Source organism: Felis catus, chromosome A1 (genome assembly GCF_018350175.1).
Source record: "Felis catus isolate Fca126 chromosome A1, F.catus_Fca126_mat1.0, whole genome shotgun sequence".
In the NCBI taxonomy this organism is placed as follows: Eukaryota; Metazoa; Chordata; class Mammalia; order Carnivora; family Felidae; genus Felis; species Felis catus.
The window spans coordinates 24,760,558-24,779,707 of record NC_058368.1 but is presented as its reverse complement, the minus strand read 5'-3'; the positions used below and the strand labels follow the sequence as shown (position 1 = coordinate 24,779,707).

Sequence of the window (19,150 nt, the reverse complement as noted above, 5' to 3'; positions counted from 1 at the left end):
AAACTAATTGTGCCTTTTTTTTTTTTTTCTGATTTAGCCAAGACTGGTAAAGCTAAGCCAAAACGTGTGACGTTCACTCCAGAAGAAACCACTTCAACTGAAAGAAAGAAAACTAGTTTTCCTGATGTTTCAAGAGATCGATCACAAACCCCTATCAGTGTCCAAAATCTCTCTCTTGATCATCATGTACAAGAAAGAGTGACGACTATTTCAATACCAAGAAAACATTTTAACAGGGTCTATTGGCACATTCCAGACACTGCTACTGGTTGCATATTTTTTCCAAGCTGTCATTCAGCCTCAAGTCGAGTTTTTGGGAAAGAAACAAGCCAAACGGAAACTTCAAGAAAATCAAAACGAGAAGTGTCAAAAAGAAAAAATATTTATGTTGATAACATGTTCAAAGACATTCTGATTCTCTCCTCAGAGTTCTCCAGACCTGCAAGTGCACCTTCCCCAGTTATTACTCCCAAACCCAAGGAAGTTCTCTCTGAATATCCACCTTTATCAAAGAAGAAAACCTTTATTTTTAAGCAGGCTCTGATAGATTTAAGTGAAACAGGGCCGAGCCCTCCACCAAGAAGTGTGCCTGTTAAAGCAGAAAGACAGTGGTCTGAACGTTTAAAACAAAATACTGCGGTGGTACTAACTATTAGTAATTTTCCAGGTCCCATCGCCCTACCAACACCAATTTTGCCAAGAAAACCTCGAAGACAGTCTTTGTTAGGTAAATCCATGTTCAAAATGATACATGTCCAAAATGGGCATTTGGATTATTTACATTTTTTCCTATCACAAATAATGCATGCTTTGTAATAATGGGGTCAAGTGGACCAAAGGGGAGAGAAGGCACGCGAGCAAAGGCTGCTTTCCCCTTGGGTTTGCAGGTTGGGATGGCAGGATCACTTTCTGCCTATGCATACATTCAATATACGATCCAGAAAGAGGTAACAGAAGTATTGATCTTGAGGGTCTGCCAAGGTCAAACTGGGTGCTCTACCCAGATGGCGGTAGTGGGAACCAGATGAGGAAGCCCAAAGGATCAGAAAAGTCAACATAAAAGAGGAGTGGGAATGAACAGTCATTCAGAAGGCGATCAAGATGAACTCTAGAAGCAGAATGCCAGTGCGGACGGAGCCCTTCACGGGCACGGTTCCGTGGACAATCCAAATTCATTAAAAGACGAACAATTATAATGAAATCATAACACCCTGAACATGAGTGTTCACAAGTATCCAAAAAGTTGTTTCATTTTTTTTTCTTTTTTCTAGAAACTCAAGTAACAGAATCCGACAATGTGGAAAGCACGTCGAGGCAAAGCGTGTCAAACCTGACGGAAGGTAAACGCTAGGCGTATTTCATTCTTTAAAAAAACTGTACATAAGTTTATCTCTCTACAGAAGTATTCATGATTTTGTGTTGGTGTATGTGGGTGGGGTTCACACATATGTCTCACCTCATTTTCAGCTCTTTAAGCCATTTGCTCAGCAACTATGTTTGACGTATTGACTATAAGTCAAAGTTTGTACTGATGCTGGGAACATAAAAGCTGGAGCATTCTTAATCTGGGTAGGTGAAATAAACATGCAACAATGAAAGGTAACTACTTTCCATGTGCCAGGCACTGTTCTAAGTGCTTTAACTTTAGTTACCTAGAAAAAACAAATGAAAAATCATCTCTTTTTTTCTAATGTTTATTTTTGAGAGAGAGGGAGAGAGAGACACAAAGCGTGAGCAGGGGAGGGGCGGAGAGAGAGAGAGAGAGACATACAGAATCTGAAACACGCTCCAGGCTCTGAGCTGTCAGCACAGAGCCGACATGGTGCTTGAACTCATGAACCGTGAGATCATGACCTGAGCCGAAGTCGGATGCTTAACCGACAGAGCCCCCCAGGAGCCCCCATATCCGCTGATTTCTAAGCTGTGCATGTGCAGGACAATACTCTAAGAAACACAGCAGACAACATCAGCAGAGAAGCTACGAGAAGCGAGCATGCATGGGAGGCAGTTATTGAAGTTAAAGCTCTGCCAAGATGCAGGGGCCTTGTAAACACATGGGGCTTTTAGTTGAAGACCCAGAGGACCCATGCCTTAGAAATAAGGATGATGTTGTAGAAAAAAGTACAAAACTAAAATAGATTATCCCGAGCAAAGCTCAAAACCAGTCCCTAATGAATCAAAGTGATACTTTTTCCACTTTTAAAGAAAATTTAACACTTGTTGGAGAGACATGGCGTTATCCGGACCCTTTAAAATTTTCATCCACGACATCCAGCATTAAATTAAAAAATCACAAGTCATCCTATAAAAACAGGATAAAATGTCTGAAGATCTGTAGAAAGAAAAAAGGCAATAGAAACAGACACATAGAATCAGATACCAAAGTTTTCAAAGAGGGATTTTAAAAATCATTGTGATGACTATGTTTAAGAAAGGAAAGAATGAGTTAGAGAATTTTACCAGAGAACTAGAAGTTTTGTTTTTAAAAATAGGAGTCAAATACAATTCTAGAGCAGAAAAAATAACCAAGGAATGATTCAGTTAATGATTAAACACAGAAGGCTCCAACGATAGGACTTTCTCTTTTTCCCAGGTCATCAGCTGAAACAAATCATGCTGCCATTTCTGATTTGTTGACTTTGTCCCACTCTGGCGGTCCCCTCTTTGAAAGTTTCCAGAGCCTCCAGGGATCCATCAGGGCATTTCTATTGTTTTCTCCACCTGGATTCCCATTTCCATTCCAAAACCAATGCTTGGGCCTAGTCCATGGGGATGGGTGGGCTGGGAGCAGCACACAGACCTAGGTCTTAACTCACTCTCCTTTCCTTCTTGATCCACTCTCTCTCCCAAGACAACGCCTCTCTCTAACATATCATACATCTCTCTTGATGCTGCAGTTACCTTTCACATCTATTGACCTGAGATGGGCACACGGGGCCTATTTTGGCAGCTAGAAACTGAACATTGCTGTCTTTGGTCTAGGATGCGTGATTTCCTTTCACTGAAGCCATGGCCTAAGGCTTTCCGAGATTGTAAAATATGTGGCTGCAAATAATACAGCAAGAATGGCCGTGAATGTAAAATATATGTTCCGAGGTCACAAAATATTTTCCTGCTGCATTTGGGTTTATACTTGAATAGGCCGTTTCTGAAGGTGAAACCCACAAGGGTCATGAGGAAGTAAATTTAGATGCTCTCTGTTTGACTAACTTCTAAGTTGTTTGGATTTTTTTTTTCTTTTCTTGTGTGGGGTCTCCAAACGGAGACAAGAAAGCCAAACTATATAAGGCCCTTGAAACAAAGCGAGGGTGTCCCTTGCGAGGTGATCTCTATCTGACTTACAATTATGTGATGTCCTTTATTAGTTTTGTGAAGCAAGAAGTTGCTTATGTAATTCGTAGTAAAATTTTTGAAAATATTTGTACACATAACACAAAAAGACTGAGATTGATAGAATCTAAGTTATCTGGAGAGAAATCTATGAGCATATGGTTTTCCTTTGGAAAGACAAAGGTGCCAACTAATATTTGAAACACAGACACACACGCACACACACACACACACACACACACACACACACACACACAACAAAGCCCAGTTTAGCAAATAGAACCAGTGGGACTAGGTTAGTAAAGGCTCAGAGCACTCTCTCCCAGAGGATGTACACAGCTAACCTACTTACCATGATTCACTGTGACCGTAATATAAATACCTTTTAACTTTCATTCTAAGTGCTAACGTATTTAAGTCTCATTTTTTTCTCCTGTTTCTTTAGGTATCGTTAACATTAAACCTATAAAAAGAGAGGAATCACATGTGATACGGGGTGAAGGTTTTAAGACTATTAATGCAACACGATATGAAACAATAATAGCCATGACCAACCTAGCCATAATTAACTGTCAAATACATGGAAGAAATGCACTTAATCTTAAGGTATGCTACATCTTTTTAATGGCAATTTCTTTTCAAATCAGCAATTATTCTTGCTCTAGGTTTCTTAACTTTGATTAGTTTCCACGGTATTGAAGGGAGCCTTCCTGTTACAATAGAGATTTTCCAGGACCGCATTGAAATTTATCTCTAAACCTATGTCCTAGTTTGCCTTCATTCCAGTTTTGTAAAATGTTAAGATCCAAAGAAATTGTAGTGTATTTTCATTATCTGGCATGAGTAAAAAAAAAAAAGTGAGATTCGGAATTATCATATTTTGAAGTTATGGGCAATCTTTGGCCCTTGTGCCACATCTAGCAACAGGCTAAATTTTCACTGAACACAAGCCTGGTGTGATGAACAGCGATAATAATAGTTGCCATTTATTAAGGACCCACTCTGTGCAAAGCAAATGTTACTCTTAAAGCTTACAATTCGGCCAAATAGGTATTATAATCTGCGGTTTACAGTTAGGAGCACTGAAGCCCAATGCAAATAACTTGTGAAAGACCATCCAGCCAATAAGCAATGGAGCCTTAGGTTTGAAGTCAGAGCTCTTTGACCTCAAGACCTGGTTTCATTTAAAAATGTATTTTGAAATAAGTTCAAACTCATAGAAAACTTGCAAAAATAGAAAAAGAGACAAGAGAGTTTCTTGGGGAAGGTAGGCATTCAAAAAGGCCTATGGATACTGGAGAATTTAGAAAGCTATGTACATGGCCAGGGCAGGACGCATTCTAGAGAAGATCCCATGCAATCACTACCTTTTAATGGCCTGGCTAAGCATTGAAAGGGTGCCCTTGCGTAGAGCCAATCTGAAAAGACTGGAAGAAATATTATTCTCTCTCTACTCCTGTCCTGTTGTACAAGGAAATCTCTGTCAAAACACTAACTGAACACTAGCCAACAGACCAGAGATTTCAAACACAACACATGAAAAATTATAGACTTCACGAAAACAATTAAGAAAAATCACTAAACTAACAGCTATAGCCCACAGCAAGTAAAATTAAAAAAAAATATGAAAAGGGGGAGTAATATGATTTTTAGAGTTACCACATTATAATATGCAACTGTTCAGTTTTCAACAAAAAATATGGAATATGTGAAGAAACAAGAAATGTGGCCAGTCAGAGCAGAAATTAATAGAAACTGTTTCTGAGGAAGCACAGACATTTGACTTACTGGGGGGGGGGGGAAGCTTTAAATCAACTGTCTTAAGTATTCTGAAGTAGCTAAAAACAAAAAAAAAAACAAACAAAAAACAGAAGAATGATATGTGAGCAGAGATTTATCAATAAAGAGATAGAAATTACAAAGAAGAACCAAAAAGTAGTTATGGAACTGAAAAATACAATAAAAAAAAAACCTTACTGGAAGCTTTGAATTGTAGGTTTGAGCAGGCACAAGAAAGAATCAGAGAACTGGAAGATAGGTCAATTGAAATAATCAAATATAATAAACAGAAAGAAGAAGAAGAGGAAGAAGAAAGAGAAGGAGGAGAAAGAAGAAAGAAAAATGAACAGAGGCTAAGGGACCAGTCAGACACCACCAAGTGTACCAAGTAATGGAAGTCCTAGAAAAAGAAGAGAAAGAAACGGGCAGAAAGAACATTTGAAGACATAATGGCCAAAACCTCCCCAAATTGATTAAAGGTACAAATCTGTAGATCTCAGAAGCTTGACAAATTCCAAAAGGATAAACACAGACAGTTTCACATTGAAACACATTGTAATCCATCAAAAGCTAGAGAAAATCTTGAGAACAGCAAGGGAGGAATGATTTGTCATGCATAAAGGATGCTCACACTTAATAGCCAATTTGTCATCAGAAACCATGGAAGTCAGAAAGGAATGGGATGACATTTTTAAAGTGAAGAAAGAAAAGCAATCTCTCAACCAAGAATCCTATATCCAGCAAAACTATCTTTCAAAAACCAGATGACAAATTAAGATGTTCCAAGATAAACAAAAGCTGAGGGAGTTTGTTATTAGTACACCTGTCCTATATGAAATGCCGAAGAGAATTCTTTAGTCTGCAATGAAAAGTTATTAGACAGGAACTCAAAACCTGAAAAAGAAATAAAATCTGGTAAAGGTAACTACATAGGTACATATAAAACCCAGCATTGTTCTATTTTTGATTTTCAACACTTCTTTTTATTTCCTGTGTTATTTAAAAGATAAATGCATAAAACAGTAATTATCAATATATGTTAATGGACACACAATGTAGAAAGATGTCATTTTTGATGACACAACAAGGACAGGGGTAGATGTGTATAGGGACAAAAATTTTTTTGTGCTATTGAAGTTAACGTGGTATCAGTCCAAACTAGATTGTTATAAATTTAAGGTGCCAACTATAATCTCCATGGTAACAACTATTAAGAAACTGTCTTAAAAATATACCACAAAAGAGAACAAGACAAGAATCAATATGGCAGATTGCAAAATAATTAAGCACCAGTGAGGCAGTAATCAAATAACAACAATAAAAAACATTCTGGAAAAGGCAAAACTATGGAGATAGTAAAACTATCAGTGGTTGCCAGGGATGTTGGAGGAGGGAAGGAAGGTTGAATGGGAGGAGTACAAGGGATTTTCAGGGCTGTAAAATTATTTTATATGATACTGTGCTAATGGATTCATTTTGTTATACATTTGTCAAGACCCACAGACTATTCAACAAGAGGTTTGAATTCTAATGTAAATTATGGACTTGGGTTGATAATGATGTGTGCAATGTTGGTTCATTGATTATAACAAATACATCATACTGATGTGTGAAACGTTGATGTTGGGGAAGACCAGGTGAATGCGTGTGGAAAGGGTATGTGGAGAAGAAAAATCTCAAATCAACAACCTAACTCTACACCTTGAGGAACCTGAACAAAAGAGAAAACTACACCCTAAACTAGCAGCAAGAAGGAAGTAAGAAAGATTACAACAGAAATTAATGAAATAGTAGATAGAAAAGCAGTAGAGAGATGGGGCGCCTGGGTGGCTCAGTTGGTTGAGCGTCCAACTTCAGCTCAGGTCCTGATCTCATGGTTTGGGGGTTCGAGCCCCACATCAGGTTCTGTGCTGACAGCTCAGAGTGTGCAGCCTGCTTCAGATTCCATCTCAGGCTCTCTCTGCCCCTCCCCCACTTGTGCTCTGTCTTTCTGTCTCTAAAATAAATAAACATTAAAAAGAAAAGAAAAGCAGTAGAGAGAATCAACAAAAAATCTAGTTCTTTAAAAAGATCAATAAAATCAACAAATCTTTAGCTAAATGAAGAAAAAAGAAAATACAAATAACTAAAACCAAAAATGAAAATGGAGACATTACTACTGACTTTACAGAAATAAAAGGGATTATAATAGAATACTATGAACAACTGTAAGCCAACAAATTAAATATCTTAGATGAAAGGAAACATTTTTTAGAAAAACACAAATTACCAAAACTGACTCAACAACAAATAGAAATCTGAGTAAACCTATACTGAATAAAGAGATTGAGTAAATAATCAAAACCTCCCAACAAAGAAAAGTCCAGGACCAGATGGCTTCATGGATGAATTCTGCTAAACATTTAAAGAAAAATGAATACCTATACCTCTCAAACTCTTCCAGAAAATGAAAGAGGAGAGAACACCTCTAATGGTATTCTGAACCCAGTTCCACCATGGTGGGGGGGGAGCAGTTGCCCCACACCACTACGCAATTCTCAGATACCAGCTGGGTGTCCTACAATTCAACTCAATTCTCACACTACCTAGAGATAACACCAGATTCCACAGGTAAAGTGCTCACTCCCACAAGATTGCCATTCAACTTAGGATGCCAATCACATGCCCCGGCTGTCACCTACACCTCTAACCAATTGGCTACAAATTAGAGGTTCCCACGACCCTCTCCTTGGGTTCAATTAATTTGCTAGAGTGGCTTACAGAAATCAGGAATCCCATTTACTTGCTAGATAACTGGTTTATTACAAAGAATATTAAATGATATGAATCAACAGTCAGATAAAGAGATACACAGGGCTAAGTATGGAAAAAGTATATGGAACTTCCATATCCTCTCCAGGCACCACTCTCCCCAAATCTCCATGTATTTACCAACCAGGATGCTCTCCAAACCCTGTCGTTTTGGTTTTCTGGAGGCTTTATTACACAGGCATAATTGATTAAACCACTGACCTTTGGTGATTGAACTCAATCTTCCTCCCCTCTTCCCTCTCTGGAGGAGGGCAGCTGATGAGGCCAAAAATGCCAACCCTCTAATCACATGGTTGGTTCCCCTGGCAACCAGGCTCCATCCTTCAGGGCTTTCCACAAGCCGCCTCATTAACAGAAACCCAGTTGTAGAAAGGGGCTTGTCATGAATAACAAGACACCCATTTCATCTTTATGGCTCTGATGTGGTTTCAGGAATGGAGGACAAGGAATTAAATATAACAGAAGATGTTCCCATTGCTTTTATGACTCTAGAAATTTCAAAGATGTGGGAAGCTGTGAGCCAGGAACTTTGGAATGAAGACCAAATACACATATGAGAGATATATTTTGGTCATCTGAGTGAACAAATATATATTCTTTTAAACTAGAATATCATAATCTCTAACATATTCTATGCTGTCAATATAACCCAGATACCAAGGGAACAAAAGACACCACAAGAAAACCACAGACCAACACCCCCTATGAATATAGATAAAAATCCTCAGCAGAGCACCTGGCTGGCTCAGTCACTTAAGTGTCCAACTCTTGATTTCGGCTCAGGTCATGATCTCGTGGTTCTTGAGATCAAGCCTTGTCGGGCTACTCACGGACAGCACAGAGCCTGCTTGAGATTCTCTCTCTCCCTCTCTCTCTCTGCCCCTCTCCCACAAAATACTAGCAAAGTATTCTCCTGGGTAAAATACTAGCAAAGTGATTTAAAAAAAATTAAAAGGATTATACATAATAACTAAGTGACATTTATTCTTGAAATAAAAGGGTGATTCAACATAAGAAAATCAATCAATAGACATTCCTGCATAAGGGGAGAAAATACATAATCATCTCAATTGATGCAGAAAAGGCATTTGACAAAACTTGGTTCTTTAAAAAGAGGAATAAAATTTCTAAATCCATAATATGATTGGTTAAGGAAAAAGGAAAGAAAATTCTAAATATCAAAATCAAAATAGAAAAGGGGAAATCACCGCATGTCTCACAGACTTTAAAATAAAAAATAATAAAACACTGCGAACATTTTCCCAGTGAGTGCCACGGCTATGATGAAATGGAAAACTTCACTGGAAAACACAACTTGCTGAAACAGGCGTAATAAGAAATAGAACACCAGTACAGTTTCGTATCTGTAAAAAAATCTAATTAAAATTTTAATTAAGAGCCTTCACACAAAGAAAGTTCCAGGCCCATAGGACGTCCCCAGTGAGTCTACCAAACATGTAAGGGAGATACAACACCTGTTTACACCACCTTATTTTATGATGCCTGTATAACTCTCATACCAAAGCCACACAAGGATATTGTAAGAAAGAAAAATTATGGGCCACTGTTTTTCATAAATGTGTGTGCAAAATTTCTCAAGAAAATATTAGGAATTCAAATCCTGCAATGTGAAAAGTTTTAAAACGAAGGACAATGTATCATGACTAAATGAAGCTTTTACAAGAAACTCAAAGTTGTCTTGATATTTGAAAATCAGTGTTATTCTCAACAATATCATCTCAATAGATGCAAAAACTTGACAACATTCAACACGCACTGAGGATGAAGGAAAACAAATATACCTCTAAGTAAACTGGAGTTGAAAGAAACCTTTCATAATTGTAAAGATCGTTCTAGCTGGTGCCGGGGCTGCCCTGGTGGGGTGGCTGGAGCTAAAGTGGGTATGGGCCCGGTGGGGGGCGGGAGGGCGCAGGGGGGGTCTCAGGGTTCTCCGTGCAGAGGACATATTGGCAGGACAGCTGAAGCTTAAGTGTGTGCAAGTCAGGTCGCCCTGGGACGCTCTGCACAGGGTCACCCTTGTGGGGTGGCTGGAGCCGATACAGGGTGCAGGCTGGGGGTTCCCTGGGGTGGTTTTCACGGGAGAGGCCCTGGTGGGATGCTGGGGCCAAAGCAGGCATGAGCCAGAAAGTCCCAAAGCCCTCTGCACTAGGGGTGCCCTGACAAGCCATCTGGAGCTGACGTGGGGGCAGGCCTGGACTATTCTGGAGTGCTTTGCCCCCTTGTCACCTTGGCTTGATGGCTGACCCTGTAGCACTGACTGGGAGTGTCCCGCTGTGTACCATCCTGGGGCCATCTTGGAGGGGTGACTAGGGCTGGTGTGGGCTAGGGAACGGGGGCTCGCTGAGACAGCACACCGGCTATGGTGCCCAGACTCTGCTTCTTCCTGCACTGTCAAGGCAGCCAGGAAATGTTAAACGTGGTGTTCACCAGCCCCTCCGACCCAGAAAGAGTTCCAGCAGCCCCCCTCCATTTGGCAGCGTTCTAGGGCTAAATCTTTTCTATTCTAGCTGCTCCTTTAAACCGCGGCTTTTTCTCTGTGTCCCCGGGAGCCTGGGGCTGGTGTGAGCTAGGGGCCTGGGGCCGCCAGCGGGGCCTGCTCCCCTCTGCCCTATGGAGGTGGAGGGGGAGCATCAACCGTGGCGCTTACCAGCCCCACAAACCCAGAGAGAGTTCCAGAGCTCCAGCGGCTCTCCCGCGGTTTGCCAGGGTCCTCGTGCTGGTTCCTTTTTGTTCCAGTTGTTCACTTAAACCCAGGCTTTTCCTCTGTGCCTCAGAGCAGATGAATCTGCTCCCGGTCCCTCAGTACTATCCCACTGCAGTGCGTGGAGGGCGCGGGTTGCCTTCCTCATAGTATTTCCATCTCCTTTGACGTTCTCTACATGGTGTCTCTATCTTTTGTCGTGCAGAAGCTGTTCAGTCAGCCCTCGGTTCTTCTTCAGGAGGAATTGCTCTCTGAGTAGGTGTATGTAGATTGGGTGTGTGCATGGAGGAGGTGAGTTCAGGGACTATCTACACTGCCATCTTGGACCAGAAGCTTCAAAAGCTCTTTATTTTAATCTGAGCTTCAATCTTATAGAGCTTTCCTGTTAACCTTTTCTCCTAAGGCTGTAGCCTTTCGGCCCTTTCATACCAAGTCGGAGGGCCCCCTCGACTTTGGTAAGCCCTGAACAGTTTTTATCTTTCTAGCCCTAATTAGGCTGGCTATGATTCTATTCAGCCTCTTGACCACAGCTTTTGATGAAGCAAATGACTTCGGGAGAAAAGTAGTGTTGAGCATCGTGTTTACCTCCCTGAGATTCTCTCCTCTCTGGAAGTTTGGTTTATGAAATCCTAGCTACCCTTGGTAATTCCCCAAGCCTTTATTGTGTTGTGTTTGTTTACCCTGTCGGTTTCAGTGGGAAGGTTGTTTTGAAATAAGATTGTCAACCATTAGAAGTAAAAATATCAGATTATCTGGTTTTGAAGTGAATTACTTTGTTTTTTTTTTAAATCTTATTTAAAAAAATTTTTTTATAGTTTATTTATTTTTGAGAGGGACAGAGAGCATGAGTGGGGGAGGGACAGAGAAAGAGGGAGAGAGAGAGAATATCAAGCAGGCTCTGCGCTATCAGCACAGAGCCGGATATGGGGCTCAAACTCATGAACTGTGAGATTTGGACCTGAGCCCGGATGAAGAGCCAGACACTTCACCAACTGAGCCACTCAGGTGTCCCCGGAGCGAATTACTTTATAATTTTTTTTTTTTTTTTTTTTTTAGTTTTTATTTATTTTTGAGACAGAGAGAGACAGAGTATGAATGGGGGAGGGGAAGAGAGAGAGGGAGACACAGAATTGGAAGCAGGCTCCAGGCTCTGAGCCATCAGCCCAGAGCCCGACGCGGGGCTCGAACTCACAGACCGCGAGATCGTGACCTGAGCTGAAGTCAGACGCTTAACCGACTGAGCCACCCAGGCGCCCCTGGAGCGAACTACTTTAAATGAGAGGTTGGCAAGCTTTTTCTGTAAAGGGCTGGATAGTAAAACGTTAGGCTTTGAGGGTTGCATGGTCTCTGTCACAAGTATTCAACTCTGTTCGATAGTTCAAAAGCAGCTATATGCAATGCTTAAACTTATGGGCAAGGCTATGTTCCAATAAAACTTTATTTAGAAAAAAACAGTTGGCAAAGTGTGGTTTGCTCATCCTTGCTTCAAATGGGAGAGAGAATGTAGCTTTTAAAGAGTTGGTGAAGCTAGTCAAGAAAAAAAAAATATTTCCATGGCTATAAATATTATTTAAAAAAATATTTGACTCCAGAGTAGAATCCAGAGTTCTGTGGGGGCGACACAGACGAATCAAACGTCATAATTCCTTATTTATTTCAGGGCCTTATTAAAAGAAGTAGATCTTATATGAACAAAATTTACACAAAACAAGTGTAATGAATAGTATGATACAGACTCAGGGTCTAAGCACTTAAAGGTCGCTAGAGCAGTTCGGGAGATGGGGAAAGGCTCCACATTCTCAGCGCTATGTGGTTCTTCGAGACCCTTCCATGATCACCACAGCAAACAGGTTTGGGAGGTCACTATTTATCATAGGTTGGTTAGGGAAGGCCTTTCTGGTCAGCTGCCTTGTGAGCTGACGGCTGACTATACGCAGGCCACTAATGAAGTGAGAAGACAGTTCATGGAAGGAAACAGGGGGGAAGCACTTTCCAAAGGCAGAAGGAAACGTAAAGGTGCTAATTGTTGGCACAGTAAGTGGAGTGATTGGAGACTACGACAGACACGTTTCTCCTACATAAGTGTACCTGCCAGTTCGGCAGAGAGGAGTGTCTAATGACAGGAAAAAAAGAACGCCTCCTTTTTGTCTATATACATGTTTACCAATAGTAATACTTTAATACAAGGTCAGTCTCGGGGCGCCCGGGGTGGGTCAGTCTCGGGGCGCCCGGGGTGGCTCAGTCAGTTAAGCGTCCGACACTTGACTTTGGCAGGTCGTGGTCTCATAGTTGTGAGATCAAGCCCCTCCATGGGCCCTGTGCTGGGAATGGAGCCTGCTTGAGCTTCTCTCACTTCCTCTCTCTGCCCCTCCCCAGCTCATGCTTTCTCGGTAAAAAAATAAAAACGTAAACAAACAAACAAGTAAAATCTCAGTTCTGAAACCAGCACTTTCAACTTCAAGATTCTTTAGCCGTGAACCTTTTCATTCTTATACGCTACCTGGCGTAGCCTGATGCACTATGGCGGCGTCTCCCTTCTCTACGAGCTGAGTAATGGAGTCCCTTGGTTCAGTCAGGTGACCATTAGTGAGTCTACGACCCTTAAGAAACAAATGTTTCCACTCTCCTGGAGCATTAAAGATATGGGGGGGCAGCAGGCGTGTCTTAGTTCCGGCTGCTTTGACAAAATGCCACCGACTGAACGACTTCAACAACGAATGTTCATTTCTCACAGTTCCGGCGGCTGGGAAGTCTAGCATTGAGGGGTCAGCTGTCTCGCTTCCTGGTTCGAGGTCTCTTGCTCACAGCAGACTTCTTCCTGTATCCTCACACGGTAGAAAGAGAGAGCTCTGGTCCCCTCCTGTTCTTCTAAGGGCACTAACCCCATTATAAGGGCTCCACCCTTAAGACCTCGTGGAACCCTAATTACCTCACACAGGCCTCATCTCTACATGGCATCACACGGAGGGTTGGGGCTTTCATGTGTGAATATGGCGGGAACACAAACATTTAGTTCATAACGGGACATAGTTTTTTTCATTCCGAGTTGGCATATTTCAGTAAGAAATTTTAGCTGTTAGATTAACAGTGAGACTAGAGAGAAACAAAAGTAGAAACATGACAAAATAAGCTAAAAGATATAATTGAATGTAAAATATATTTACTAACTTTTCAGCATGTAGTGGACACTCAAGCAATGTTTGCTTGTTATTAATGAAAATAATTCCTGTCACACATGTAGCACTATACTTCTTACACACATGAATACTTAGCGGTGTTTCTATTTCGTTTCTATCCTTCACATAATTAAGAAATTATTATTATGACAGACTAACATACATGAATGGAAGGTGAATACAGGCTCGTTTGTGTGTTGGGAAAACACCATCACTCAGATTATGTGCTCGTTTTTTTGTTTGTTTTACTTTAGTATAAAATATTTTGTGCCTTGTTAATGATTCACCTCTAATCTCTTGTCATTTTCTTTTAGGGTTTTTTTATTATGACTTGTCCAGACTTAACACCGTTGGCTTCCCAACTGATATATCTTAACTTATCCTTTAATGATATCAGTTATTTTCCCACAGAAGTGAGTCCATTTTTATCATTGGTGTCTATTGCAATAATTTCTTTTAATTTTAATTTTGATTTTGATATTACTGTCTTTTCAAGAATAATGTCTTATTAATACTAATTATAACCAAAAAATCGCCACTTATGATACCCCGGAAAAGAGCGAAAAAAGAGATAAATAATACAGCCAGTTAATGTTCTTTTGCTGATTCTACTATGGTAGTTCAAAGGGCTTACAAAATGTAACAAACAGAGACTTGTACACTTTATCATGCCACTCATATTTGTTTCTCTTTTCTGTTCCTCAGATATTTTGTCTTAAAAATTTACAACTACTATTCCTGAGAAATAATCCTATCAAAGAAATCCCTTCTGAAATCCAACAGCTTAAGTTCCTTAGAGTTTTCAGCATCGCCTTTAATTTGATCACTACCCTTCCACCTGGGTAAGGTCGGTAGCCTGAGATTATAAACACAGAAAAGAATTTACTATTTAGAAAGCGATCAATTTCCCGTTTGAAAGCAGCTGGCAACTTTTTAGCCGTCGAATAATTCGCATTCTGTTCTGATTCACTGATTTGCTTCTTGTTATTGTGTTAAAAGGAATCCGACCAGCTACATAGATGTCAACTCTTACGGGGGCTAGAGCGCTCATCTAGAGATCCATTATCTGAGTATAGATTAAAAGAATACGTATCATATAAAGAGGCTCAAGTGAGAAATTTGCACCTACCCCTCGACAGCCTTTTTGGAAAGGACACTGTATGTGGAATTAGGAAATCTAGACTTTTAACTTCAAAATTGATAATGACCTGTTTTGTCTGGAGAAAGTCACTTAAGCTTCCTGGTCTCAATTTCCTAATCTGTAAACTAAGAAATTAGCTAGTATAATACCGAAGATTCTGTAATAGGAATGTTGATATTTGGGTATAAGAGAGATGGGTTCCCCCCCCCCCCACATACGGACAGGGAATTATTTAACCCCTAATGAAAATTTTAAACCAAAACCGTAACCAAACGCAAAACAAGATACTTCTTCGAGTTAGAGTTTAACAAATTGAACGTGGGTAAAGGGCAAAGGGACAGGGGCTCTTAAATAGTTGAACAACATTTTGTAAAGATTCTCACAGCAATTAAGGAACCGCATCAAAATTCATTTATAAGCTTGTTCACCTAGCATTGTTTGTAACTAACAATCTGACAAATTCTATATTCATAAACTGTATCACTATTCAGTCATTTAAAAGAACAAAAAGCATATAGAAGTTATACCATTTCTGTATAAAAATGTGTATATGCGCATCATACATTACACGTATATAAAAAACATAAACACTAAGAAAGTAAGAATACTGCCTTGTGTATATTTTATTTCTGTTTAAATCATCTATATTTTTCAACAGTAACATAAATTGTATTTTCTCTGCCTTGATACTAGAAGCAGCAATTTCTCTAGGGAAACCCTGTTTCTTTTTATTGAAAGATGGTGTTTAAAAACTGAGATCTGAGTGCTGGATGTCCCATTGCTATGGTGATGACATTGCTTCTAGACAGTCCCGGTGAACAGAGCTAAGTAATATATGTGTGTACACTAATCTGTGTGTACATACATACATATATATATATATATACACACACACACATAACCCTGCATATGTATAAACACACACACATATACACACACACACACAAACTACATATATATATATGTACATATAAAGACACATATATGATTGTGTATGTACCTATATATGCATCTAAATATAAACTTACATTTGATAATCTATAATTAGAATTACAAGCTTTAATAACCATAACTGTCATTTAAACAAAACGTAGGGGCGCCTGGGTGGCTCAGTCGGTTGGGCGTCTGACTTTGGCTCAGGTCATAGTCTCACCGTTTTGCGTGAGTTCGAGCCCCGCGTCAGGCTCTGTGCTCACAGCTCAGAACCTGGAGCCTGTTTCAGATTCTGTGTCCCCCTCTCTCTCTGCCCCTCTCCCGCTCACACTCTGTCTCTCAAAAATAAATAAACATTAAAAAAAATTTTTAAATAAGCAAAATGTAAAAATTCTTTTTTTTAATGTTAATTTAGAGACAGAGAGAGAGGGAGAGAAAGACGCAGGGGGGCACACGTAGGGGAGGAGCAGACAGAGAGGGAGACACAGAATCTGAGCTGTCAGCACAGAGCCTGATGCGGGGCTCAAACTCACTATCCATGAGATCATGACCTGAGCCCAAGTCCTACCCTTAACTGACTGGGCCACCCAGGCGCCCAGGAATATAAAAATTCCTAAAGCAACTACAACTTGTTCGTAAGTAGAGGGTCAACATTATTCACTATTTAGAGGTTAAGCAAATTAGTTTGGACTATTGGTTAACCATTGGTTATAGTCAAAAAGTTTTAAGGAGCTATTTCTCAATAATACTAGTGTTTTTCAAATAAAGCCGTATATTTTTTATTAGATTAAGAGGTTCTGTATGTGTATTAGGGGAAGATTGACAGCACAGCCCAAATTCCCTGAGGCCCAATTTTTTGTTGCTACGATTTTGCCTTGAGCTGCTTAGGGCATCTGTTGTACAGCAAGAGCAGAGAGGAAAGTCTCGGCTCTGGAGGCACAAAGAACGGGGTTCTCATCCTAGCTATGCCCTTGCTGTTAGGCCCGCTACAGTTAGAGTTATGCCCTTGATCATACAACGTAAAGGTGTCATCAACTCTCTCAGGTTAAGTGTTTGAAGTCTTGTAACCACGGAAAGCCCTTTGATGGGTCTATTTAGTTTTCTTGTAAAATAAAAATAATAAATCATTTCAAAAACCCAAAAGGTGTCTTCTTTTCCCCAAAGCCTTGAGATAGCATTTGTTCATGAAATATGTTTTCATTGTTTAAGGGGTAATGACATCACCAGAATGTCTCCTTTCCTTTCCTTTTTTTTTTTTTTTTTTTGCCTCTTTCTTTCTTGGTTCTTGTCTTCTCCATCCCAAAGCCTACCTGGAGGGTCCTCACAGCCTCCGAAAAAGAACCGGCTCCACTGACACCCTGATTTCGGACCGCTGGCCTCCCGGACTGTGAGAGTGTAAATGTCCCTTGCTCCACGCCACCTGGCTGTGGTCATTTGTTATGTCAGCCCTAGGAAACTAAGACAGCAACCAAGGAAATAATATATCCGAATGTGCTAGAAATTTCTCAGGTGGCTTTTTCTGCGTGGAGCTTTATCCACTCCAAACATTTCAAAGCAGTCTTAAAGGATAAATGGTTTATTTGAGGAACTTGGATTGTAATTACACTGCCTATAATGAAAAGAAGTCCATAAATTATAAGATCTTAGAAAAATACAGTTTTCTCTAATACTTTTACCTCTTTACTCAAATATTTAATTCTTCATTCATGCCCAGTAATGACAAACATGTAGTCATTTTTAATTTCATTTTCTTTTTTCTATTTAAGGTTATTTTCTTTGGCCCATCTTGAGGAACTTGATATCTCCTACAATAGTGTTGCTTCTATCCCAAACAAAATCCAGAAACTCAGGTATTTGGGAAGTAATAAGTACACACAGTCATATGCCCTCTAAGGGTATATTTGGTAATGATTGTGTTGGAGAAAATTGAATTCTTTCATATATTGAATGGTCATAAAACATAATATGTGAAAGCATAAAGTTTACAAAAACAGAATTTGAATGATTGCCATTTTTAAGACATAACATTTTAAGACATAACATTTTAAGACATAACATTTTCAGTGATTGTTTAAAAGTTGTCCTGATGGCTACGTAATAGAATGACGAGAGAACCTTGTTCATTTTTCTGTGTGTGAACCTGTGTTCTTATCAGTCTTAACTTATTTTGGGTAAGGATATACACATACATCGTGTAATCTTAATAATACCAAGCTCTGTTTCTTTCTCACACTGACTTTTAAAAAGTCTCTGAAGTTCATCTATGTCCTTCTAGGTCAGTGCCATCCTATTTTACTTACGACTTTAGAATAATTTTTAACAATTAATAGGGACACTATTTTTCAATAATAATCTTTTAACTGTTCTCTTTAGGGGGTGTCTGGGTGGCTCCGTCGGTTAAGTGTCTGACTCTTGATTTCAGCTCGGGTCACGATCTTGCGATTCATGGGATTGAGCCCCGAGTTGGCTCTGCACGTATAGGGCAGAACCTGCTTGGGATTCTTTTCTCCCTCTCTCTCTCTCTGCCCCTTCCCTCTACTCTCTCTCTCTCTCTCTCTCTCTCTCTCTCAGGATAAATAAACATTTTTTAAAAAACCTATTCTCTTTATATCATGAGCTTTAAGATCATTTAATATAATTCCAAGCCCCCCCACCCCCAAAAAATATAAACACAAAATTGAAATTTCGATTGGAATTGTCTTGAGTTTACATATAAATTCTGAAGAATTTATATTTCTGATGTTACTAAATCTTTTCATCCCAAAACACAGCATAATGTTTCATTTGTTTAGATTTTGTTTTATGTCCTTTATAAGAATTTATGACCGGGGGCACCTGGGTGGCTCAGTCGGTTAAGCATCTGACTTCAGGTTGGGTCATGATCTCACAGTTTGTGGGTTTGAGCCCCACGTCGGGCTCTGTGTTGACTGCTCAGAGCCTGGACCCTGCTTCAGATTCTGTGTCTCCCTCTCTCTGCCCCTCCCCTGCTCTCTCTCAAAAATAAATAAATATTAAAAAAAATTTAAAAAAAGAATTTATGACTCATTTCACATAAGTCCTTTATCTTTATTACTAACTTACTCTAAGTATTTTATAATTGTGTTGCTATTATGAATGTAACATTTTCTCTAATTTTTATTTCTAGCTGACTATTGCCAGTACAGAATAGAGAAAAGCTATGTCCTTCTTTACATGAATTTAAAGTCGAGTTATATAACTCAATTTATCTTCATTCTGGTTCAGTTTTACTGGATTTTC

General features: G+C 39.7%; 1 protein-coding gene across 7 annotated transcripts in view; it reads left to right on the top strand.

The window, feature by feature from the left end:
• LRRC63 (leucine rich repeat containing 63) overlaps nt 1-19,150 on the top strand; it is a 42,698-nt gene that overhangs the window by 16,384 nt on the left and 7,164 nt on the right. For 4 of the 7 annotated variants that reach the window (XM_045053044.1, XM_019826597.3, XM_019826586.3 and 1 more), the window contains 7 exons: nt 38-727; nt 1,272-1,340; nt 3,776-3,936; nt 13,377-13,475; nt 14,133-14,231; nt 14,524-14,660; nt 17,659-17,742. In XM_045053044.1, coding sequence (XP_044908979.1) covers nt 38-727; nt 1,272-1,340; nt 3,776-3,936; nt 13,377-13,475; nt 14,133-14,231; nt 14,524-14,660; nt 17,659-17,742 — 1,339 coding nt within the window. The remainder of the gene's footprint in view (nt 1-37; nt 728-1,271; nt 1,341-3,775; nt 3,937-13,376; nt 13,476-14,132; nt 14,232-14,523; nt 14,661-17,658; nt 17,743-19,150) is intronic. The other 3 variants (XM_019826605.3, XM_019826608.3, XM_019826612.3) reach the window with 3 other exon arrangements.